The sequence below is a fragment of the Heloderma suspectum genome, chromosome 7 (assembly GCF_057233095.1).
Source record: "Heloderma suspectum isolate Gila_16-S chromosome 7, 16-S_ref, whole genome shotgun sequence".
Lineage (NCBI taxonomy): Eukaryota > Metazoa > Chordata > Lepidosauria > Squamata > Helodermatidae > Heloderma > Heloderma suspectum.
Window position 1 is genome coordinate 59,286,360 of NC_139464.1, and position 10,268 is coordinate 59,296,627.

Genomic DNA, 10,268 nt, shown 5'->3' on the forward strand with positions numbered 1-10,268 from the left:
AGGATGAATTCTGAAGTGTATAACGCTATACTTTCTGCTCAGATTCAGCCGAATGCTGCCAAACTGATAGGACACCGCTTCATACTGCAGATGGATAATGACCCAAAACATACAGCAAAAGCTGCCCAAGAGTTTCTCAAGGCAAAGAAGTGGGATGTTCTTCAATGGCCAAGTCAGTCACCTGATCTCAACCCAATAGAGCATGCTTTTCACTTACTGAAAACAAGACTGAAGGCAGAAAGACCCACAAACAAGCAGGAGCTGAAGGCAGCTGCAGTAAAGGCCTGGCAAAGCATCTCGAGGGAGGAAACTCAGCATTGGGTCATGTCCATGGGTTCCAGACTTCAGGCATTGACTGCAAAGGATTTTCATCCAGGTATTAAAGGCGATCCTTAAGGCTGAGATGATGTTGGTTTGTTCCATTACTTATGAGCCACCAACGATGGGTTTGTGTGTATGCCACTTGCTGTTCTTCCTGAATGGTTAGTGCCCCGCTTTTGTCAAGCCCCTTGAATTACAGCTGAAAGTCCTGACTTCGCTCCCATCTGGGTGTGTTTCCTTTCAACTTCAATGTGGTGGTGTACAGAGGCCAACTGCCAAAACAGTTATCCTTGTTCCAATATTTCTGGCCCTGACAGTATAGAAGAATTTTTGTTCTACGTGAGCAATGGCAGGGTTTTCAGTACCAAAAATACAGTGAATGAACAGATATTAATTGCTGTGGAAGAGAGCAGCTGTATCGACCACAATGCATCCCAGTGTGCACAGAGTCCTGTTAGAAAAGTAGCAATCTTACTGATCAGTTGTTTGGTGGACAGGGACACTGGTTTCAATTCCCCTACTCCCACTCCTTAACTTATCACTCCTTATCAGTGATATCACCAATTTTCTAACAGGTCTTTCTGCTCAATCACAGCAGCTAGATTTGGAAAAGATAATGTGCATGCAATACAGCATTTGTTATTCCTCATCCCGTTTGGGATGTGTGTTGGGGGGGGGGGGCTGCTTCCTTATGCATATTGCCACTAGCTGGATAGGGGCCAACCCCCCCCCCATAAGTTTGTATTTGTATGTCAGTTTGTATTTTAAAGAGATACATTCAAAACGTAAATTTAAAAGACATTTAGAGTAACCACCAAGCTTACCAAATTACTTCTGTTATGACATTCCATTTAAGTATTTCTCTGCATGTCTGACATTTTCTGCTACACTATTCCTATTCTACACTGCCAAAAACTAATCAGATCCCAATATTTTTTTCCTACATATGAAACTTTAATTTTATCTCTCTCACAATGCTATTTAACTGTATGCAACTAACCCGTTTCTAAAAAAAATGTCACTAGAAATGGTTTCCTTAGAAACATATTTTAAAAGTGTGTTCTAGTGAAATACTAAAGAAGGAGATAAAAGTATTTATCAAATCAAATATATGTATTTGAAAACATCCATATATGTATATATAATACCCTCTTTTTTAATTCTTCTGGATCTTCATTATATTCAGAAGCCAACTGAGCCAAGCATTCTGAGGCATTATTAGGAACAACACTGTAGATATCACCTGCAAAAGAAATCATATAATTTAATCACTCCTGAAGAAGTTATTGCTCTAAGCTTCGAAACACTGATTTCAATACAATACCCTACCAGTGAATATTCAGATGAGATATCGAGCACTCACAAGTGGGCTCAACTTCTGGATCATATTGTTGTACATCTGAAACATTTAAAAAATTGCATAGAGCTAAAATGTTCCATAAAATGTCAAGCCTGTGTAGTCTACTTAAAACAAAATGTAAAGTTCCAGTTAAAAGGATCAAGTATGTATTTTAAATTTACAAAGCACAAGTGCATTCTTTGATATATTAGGTATAATCTGTCAGACATTTTCCTGTTAAAATTTACAAAAGTCTAAAAAAAAAGTGGAGAACAGCTGCCACCACCCAAAATGGATCTTAATATTTATTTAGGATATTTTTAGCCTGTTTTCAATTAGAAATAATTCCAAAACCTCTCTGTGCATTTCGGAATGCCTTTGTTTCCCCTATAAAACATAAATATCTTATCTATTTACCAGTAGTAAAACAAACTAAGCACATAAGTAGAGTGCATTACACTAATCCGATATTGATGAGACTAAGGCACGTGTTGCTGTAGCTGCACCCATTTCCTCAGGAATGGGTGCAGCTAGCATAGTAGCCTAAACTGGGAAAAGGCACTTCTGGTCACTGCTGCCACTTGGTCACCCATATGAAAAGCCAAATCCAGGAGCCCCCTCCCCTCCAAGCCCTTGCAAAGCTGATTTTTCAAGGGGGGGGTACAATCCCATCTAAAACAGATTAAATCCCATCTCCCACCTGACCAGAGCACATCTGTCTTGTAAGGATTAAGCTTTAATTTGGTAGCCCTTATCCAGCCTGTAACTGCCTCCAGGCACTGGTCAAGAACCATAACAGCTTCCTTGGTATTAAATGAAAAATGGGCATCAACACCAATACATGGATCTCATGGAGTTCTATTTCCTTAAATGGAACTGTGTGAAATCCACGTATTGGTGAGGACACTCTCCAAACCCTTGGACAATCTCTTACAGTGGTTCCATGTAGAATTCTAGATTTAAATAACATGAGGGACAGAAATTATTCCTGAGGGACACCATTCACCAATAGCCAAAGCATCAAACAAGAGTCCCCAACATCACCTTCTGGAATCGACCCTGAGGAAGGGCCAGAACTATCACAGTACGGTGCTTCACACACCTATCCCTCCCAAGCAGTCCAGAAAAATACCATGATTGATGGTAACAAATGCCAGAGAGTTCCGGAGGAATCAATAGGGTCATACTCCCCCTGTCTAGTTGCCAGTATACATTGTCCATCAAAGCAACCAAAGCTGTTTAGTCCCAAAACCAGCCCTGATGTCAGATGGAAATGGGTCTAATTAATCCACTTCATCTAAGAATCCCTAGAACTGAGACACCATTACTCAGCTGATAAATGGCACGTTTCAGACTGATTAGATATTATTCTGCACAGTGGGATCCAGAGACAACTTTTCAATAAAGGTCTTACTACAGCCATTCTGTGGCTCGATGGAACTACACCCTCCTCTAAGGAGGCATTCACCACTCTTGTCACCTACTTGATCAAGCCTCAATTGGCTGCCTTAATCAGCCAAGAAGGTCAAGGATCAAACACATAAATGGTTGATCTCACGCTACCAAGGATCTTGTCCACATCCTCAGCCTGTGCAAATTGAAACTTAACCAATACAATTGGACAAGCAGCTGCCAGAAGTACATCATTAGGAACTACTACAATCATGGTGTCTAAGTCAGAGTGGATGAGAGTGATTTTATCCACAAATTGTCTAGCAAAATTGTCACAGTATGCAGAATCACCAGCCAAAGCAGCAGAAAACTCCCCTGGGGCAGCCAGGCAATAATCTGGATCCATCTTAGCCCCTTAATAGGCCATACCAGCAAAGTTAGGTGCTCCTGTACTTCTAAACCCAATCAGGTTGTCCTCTGCCCATGATGAAGGGGCCACATATTGATCCTCCATACCCAGATCACTCTCCTCCTGTCCAGAATAAAAAACCAAGTAGAGTGCAATCACACTGAGAGACTCCCAACACCAAGACAACACCAGCTAGCTGGAGTGGGGAAACTGTTGGGCAGGGGGGCAGGTAGTACAGCAGCAAAATTCCTATTCTGTTCCAGCCACCTAACATCAAGCATAGCCCCAACCTGGTGTTCTCTGGATATTTGGGACAACTCCCATCAGCCCTAGCTAGCTTGGCCAATGGTAAGGAAAGCTAAGAGTTGTAGTCCAAAACATCTGGAGGGCACCAGGTTGGGGCTATTCTTGATGTTAGGTGGCTGGAAGACAGCTCAAGAACAAACACTGAAAACTAGTAGATTGCTGGACAGAGCAGTTGGTTGATGGTATGAAATCATGAAAGATCATAGGCGCTCCACCTCCCTGAATTCTTGGCTGATGCTATACAAAGAAATGTGGTGGACATTGCTGGAAGAAGTTCATCCCATCCCCTTCTTCCAGCCAGAACCCTATAATTACAAGCCTGGTCAGATTCCTCATCCAGGATCATATCCTAGATGGTCATGTTCTTACGTTTCACTAAGCTGCCATTCAAAAGTACTACCTTTGGACCCAAGGGATTGCCACCACAACTCCCGAGCCCTTGGTTGACAGATGAACTAGAAGGAAGGGAGAACACCATCCTGTTCTTCCCCCTTCTCCTGTAACAGCCAGTCCATCTGCAATCACCATTCCGCCCCCCTCTGCCCCCCAGAAACCTCTCTTTTTCCAAAACACATGATAAAGCAGCACACGTCAACATCCTCAGATATTTACAAGGTACTTCAGAAGGAAATACTGAGAACAGAGAAAGCCACAATTGATATGCCCATCCAACAACCAGCTAAGATCTTTCCAACCTTCTTTCAAGAGACGAGTAGGGTAAATATTATTGCCCCCATACACCCACCAGCACTCCTCTCACTGAGGCACATTAGTGGAAAAGGTGAAGGCACATTATAGCCTATGGGCATTACACAGTTCACCAGAAATTGCACTGTGCTCACCAACCCCTTCTGCATAACATGCTGCTTTGGAAACAATTTTAGAATTTTCTAATGAGAGGAAGTGCAATGCAAATGTATGTTGATGCAACTGAGTATGCATGCTAATAGAGATTAGTACTACCTGAAGAGAGGATAGGGATTGCATTGGCAGACACATATCAAAAGATACCTTATTAAATCACTACTTACTTGATATTTCATCATTTTCGAGATCTTGCAAGATAACCCTTTCTGCATTTTGACTTCTGCTTCTCACAAAATTTAAATAATGGAGGACTGATTCTGGCAGTTCATCTGAAATCTAGATATACACTTTAAATTAAATTTACATTCTGAATTTTCAGCATTATTTTCAAATTAAGTTTGTCTTCTGCTAAGTTACAAGTAGAAGCCAGAACTAACAGAATACAAGTGCTGCAACCTCAAATCCTAGTATCAGTTAGTAGTAACAGTCGCATTTTGTTTGTTTGCACTTTGATGACACAATTACACACTATTTGAAGTGTTGGTCCAAATGGGGCACTCTTTTTATTATTTTTTACTGCATTGATACTCCACCTTTCTGTCAAAGCACTCAAGACAGTTAGCAATTGAAAATAAATGGCTTACAATATAAAAGACAGGGTACAAAACTGAGTGCTAAGGAAAAGGAAAATAAGCAAAATTCAGGAACAACCCTTTATGCTATTACATAATGGCGTTCTATAATTACCAGCTAGAATAGTGACTGCAGACACAGTTCAGGAAGTGGAGGAGCCAAATGGGAGTTGATCCCAACCAGGCTGATGGAGGCCTTGATGCAGCACCTCTCTCATTTTTAAAGTTTACTTCTAATGGAAAATTGCTCACGAAGAAGGATTATGTTTCAACCAAGTATACAGTGAACCAGCTGGCACAAATATACAGGACTAACCTATGAGTGTTTACTCAAATTCATTTATTTCACACATGGATGACCCGTGGCCCACAGGCTTTGGAGGCCTTCCGTACAGCGTGCTGCAGAAGCCCAAGGCCCTGATACAAAGTTCTGCCCTCCCTTCCCAATGCTGCATTACCCAGCTGTCTTGCAGGCTTGAGGGAGTGCAGTTATGACAGGCAGTATGGCTCATGGGGAGAGTCATTCCTGTGCTCCATCCTCCACAACACAATTGCAGTAATGTAAACCCACAAAACAGCTTTTGGGCAGGCTAGTAGGAACACATTTTAAATGTAAAAAAAATGTGCAGGGACAGTCATTCCTACATGCTGCCCTCCCAGTTTAAATCATGTACCTCCACCACTGACCCCAGCTGGGTAGCAAGAGGGAGGTGCACTGGGATCACAGTATATAGGGAGGGGATATTTAAACCTCCCCTTCCCTGTATGTTGACACGTAAAAGGGGGAAGTGTGTGCGTGCGTGCAAAAAGGGTGTGTGTCTCTGGGTGTGAATAGAGAAAGATGTGTGTCCACAAAGTGTCAGTGACCTGGTTTGCATGTCACGATAAGCCACCGTGGGTTAACTCACCCATGTGTTGTTCTAGGGTCATCTGAGAGTTGTTTAAACCTCAAATAATCCACAATGCTTGGGTTCACATGACATGACAAGCTGTGGTGCACCCACACCACAACTTGCATATTCAAAATGGTGGCCGGAGCACATCTTGGAGCCTTGTGGGTGAATTAAGCCATGGTGGCTTATTGTGACATGATAACTGGCCCAGTGTATGTGTCTATGTCTGGGTAAGAAGAATGCGTGTTTAGGTCTCTGGGTGGTGGAAGTGTCTGTGTGTGTGTGTGTGTGTATGTGGGAGAATGGCAGGTATCCCCACCCACCCTGACCCTACCCACTTCTGGCCTCCTCCCACCAATGCACATCCCAAACAATTCCCAAGCCACCAAGACAGCTCTCCACCTAAAAGAAGGTTGTCCATCCCTGATTCTTAAAAAAAACAAAAAAAACCCACCCTGCCTCCCCATAAGTGATAAAACACCTTACAATACTGTTTTTTAAAAAATGTTTTAATTATGGGGTTTTATTCTTTTATCTAGTTGTTCACCGCTCTGAAATCTTTGATGGGCAGCATATAAATACTGTAAAATAAATAAATAAATAAATACTGAGTTAAAAGCTGGAGTGAGCAAAAATGTATTTCCCTGGTATCAAAAGAGACATAAGCGTAAGTCCCAGGATTACAGAGCATAAGGCTGCATTCCATAACTGGAATGCCATCACAGAAAAGGCTTGTTTCCCTGTCTCAAAGGACCTCAGGAAGCAGGAGGACTCAGAGGAAGGCCTCACTAGATGATCTTATAGTGCAGACAGGTTCATGTGGAAGCAGGCAGTCCTTGAATGCAATGGGACTTACTCCCACATAGATGTGCATAGGGTTACATTCTTAGATTCATACATCACTCCTTCCCAAAAGTTCAGAGTTCTTCAAGAGTATTAATAAGCATGTGGATAGCAGTGTTCCAGTAAAAAGCCATTGGCCATGAACGCAAACTGGATCTACCATGTCCAAAAGCAATACCCTTTTGATTACCAGATGTTGATTTCAAACAGAGGATTAGATTTATGTTTCTGTGGAACTTATTTTATATGAATAAAGCACATTTTAAAGAAGTGTCCTTCGGTATCTTTCCTTGCCTAAGTTACCAGGAGAAACAGGGCATCCATCAAGCACCCCCCTCCCCCCAGAATTTCATTGCATACAATGTCCTGTGCATATCTACTTTCAGCATCAAGCAGCCTAGTAAAGATAGCCATCTACCAAATACTATATGTATGCTAAGTTTGTCAGACAAAAAGATAATTCTCTCTCTCCCAGCCAGATGGAGTACTTACTAGTTCGCTGTCACTTGAAGCTTCTGCTGATAAATCAGCATCAGGATCATCTACTTCAGAGGAAAAGCTGATTTTGCTTAATTCAAGTTCTATTTCTTCTTCAATTGCTATATCATCACAATTGTCCTCCATTCCTTTCATTGTAACATGGAAAAGGCAAAGGAGACATGTGTTACTGAACTCCTTGTCTCTCTACTGTTAGGGAAACGCTTTTCTTCAGGGTCTCTAAAGGGACTCACAACTAAGGCTTTGTACAGGGACAATTAACATATATCATTTTAATTTCTTAATTATTAAGAAATAATAACGAACTCGTAAGAATTTTACATACATCACAGTTCACTTATCACTAAAACAATAAAACAGAGCACAGCCCTCCCAAAGTTCTGTCTTTCAGCTTGAGTCCACAGCAAAAATAGAAATAAAACTTCTCTATGATGCTTGATTTGTTTGCTGGCCAAGAAGAAAAAAACAGTCTCTACTCAGTTCACTCCAGCTCCACAGCAATCTTCTCAAAATGATCAGGGTCCAGCAACACAGGAACAACTAGTTAAACAGACCTGTCTCAAGGGTTCAGGGTCTTACCGATAGGAGAAAGCAAGCTTCTTTCACACTGCATGTTGGTAACTGCCTAAAATGGTGGCCACTCCCTATCTCACTCCTTTACTGAGCATATGCAGGAATATTCCTACTCAGAATTCTTAAAGAAAAAATATACCAATGGGTTGCATTAACATTATGTCATTAATAAAGGCACAATCCTAACTAGATAGGCAGCCGCCTCCGACCTTGGAGGCGACCGCCTATCCAAAGCAAGGCAGGAGAGGCACGGGGGGGTGTGTGTGTGTTCCCTCTGCACCTCTCCTGCCTTGCTATTTTTCACTAGACAGCTGTTTTTGGCTGTCTAATGGCAGGGGGGCCGACTGGGAGAGGAAGCTGCTGTACAACACATTGGATTTGTTGTACGTGCAGCTCTGCTCTCCCCGTCCCGGAACGCCCCCAGCCCCACCCCTTTTCATTTGCTCCGCGCTGCCTCTGAGGCAGGGCAGATGAGGGGGGCAGTCAGTTTTCCGGGAACTGACTGAGTGCAGGATCTGAGGTTGATTCCCAGAAATGAGCATATCCTATGGCCCTCTAGGCAGTGTCTAGTGGCCATAGGATTGCTCCCTAAGACCACTATAAAATAAATAAAGTCATGCTATGTCTCAAGCAATGGAGAAAATAACTAGTGGTGGTGATGGCTTGGGGAAAAACACCAGGCAGGCAAGTATCAAGAACGTAAGAGCTGTGCTGGATCAGACCAAGCGTCCAGCTAGTCCAGCATCCTGTTCACACAGTGGCCAACCGGCTGCCCATGGGAAACCCACAAGCAGGACATGAGTGCAACAGCATCCTCCCACCCGTTTTCCCCAGCAACTGGTGTACATGGGCATACTGCCTCCGATACTAGAGGTAGCACATGGCCATAATGACTAGTGGCCACTGATAGCCATGAATTGAAGTTTGGGGAGGGGAGAGTTGCCTACCTGTTCAGCTGTAGGCACTGCCACCCCCTTGCTGTACACTGGTTAATCCTTGTCCCTTGCTGCACAAACAGCTACTGATTGGCCACTGTGGCTCACCATTTCTGTGGCCACTCAAAGGTTTTCTAAGTATCACTTCACAAGATCTCAGCAACAGAAATGGGGAAAGGATACAGGGCATGTTATAAACAGTGTTTGGGGTCGTCGTCCCCATCAACGGGGAGGCAAAGTACAGGTAAAAGCAACGTCAGTATCACCTGTAAAGGTGTTTTTAATGTCCAGTACTTACAATTAATAAGACCTGTTATTAGCTGTTTGTTTATACAGTACTAACGCTGCACGTGGCATTTTGCAGAGAAATACAAAAGAAAGGTCCGATCCCGCTCTTGAAAACAAAACCCCAGGCACAGGCTCCTGGCAGACCAGCCCCGCTGTGCTAACCGGACTTACAGGTACAGAGAACTCTTAACCTATCCAAGTTTGAGGCGGAGCGCCTGGGGCATGCGCACTAATTCAACATCGTTCACAAAAGGTGAACAAAGAGCTCTGCCATACTCAGCGAGCTTTGGCTCGAGAGCGCGCGCACTCTTATATCATGTTTTAAAAGGCAGCAGCAGGTTTGCAATTAACCCGTGCCTGCCCTGCTCTCGCAACAAAGGGCACGAAGACTACAAGCCCCAGGATGCATTTGGGGCACCCAAGCCTTATGACATTTATGGGCAGTGTCCCACTGCACGCTGGGACTTGTAGTTCTACCCACTGCCCTCAGTGAGCCGCGGTCCAGCTCCGTCCCACCGACGGAAAGCCCCGCACCCCTGCATGGGACGCAACCCCATCGCTGCCCTCGCTGTCGAAAAGCGCTTGAACCCTCCCTACTTCCCGCCGCCGCCGCTAAAGAAACACGCACCTGCTTCAGAATCCGAGTCTTCAGCGCAGGGCGCCTCAGTGTTACAGGAAGTGTAACCACGGCAACAGCGAATGGGGAGCGGAGGGGAGGGCGACTTCCCTACGGAAGCCCCGATGGGCTAAATAAATTCACTTTGAATCCCTGTCCAGAGGAGGGAGCAAATGAGCCGAGGAAAGTACACCCTGTGGGGGGTCGGAACGATAGCTGAAGATGAGGGGATTTTTCCCCTTCCCCTTTTTGCTGCTCAAAAAAACGTGTTTGTTTTGCAGTTTTGTTTTCTTTCGTGTAGACTGAGAAACATTCTTCCCTATTTGTGACTGACTAATAACAGCAACCCCTTCATGGATCACTGCCTTGTTGTGGCGAAGGGGCTTGCGCAACTCAGTGAAGCCATAAGCTATGCC

At 43.8% G+C, this 10,268-nt stretch overlaps 1 protein-coding gene across 1 annotated transcript in view; it reads right to left on the reverse strand.

Annotated features, from left to right (window-relative positions):
* The window catches only part of LRRIQ1 (leucine rich repeats and IQ motif containing 1), a 156,586-nt gene extending 146,650 nt beyond the window's left edge, over positions 1–9,936 (reverse strand). The window contains exons 1-4 of the mRNA XM_084811788.1: positions 9,865–9,936; positions 7,435–7,568; positions 4,799–4,910; positions 1,470–1,564 (exon numbers count right to left, since the gene is read on the reverse strand). Coding sequence (XP_084667914.1) covers positions 1,470–1,564; positions 4,799–4,910; positions 7,435–7,566 — 339 coding nt within the window. The 5' untranslated portion in view covers positions 7,567–7,568; positions 9,865–9,936. The remainder of the gene's footprint in view (positions 1–1,469; positions 1,565–4,798; positions 4,911–7,434; positions 7,569–9,864) is intronic.
* Between the last annotated feature and the right edge of the window lie 332 nt (positions 9,937–10,268).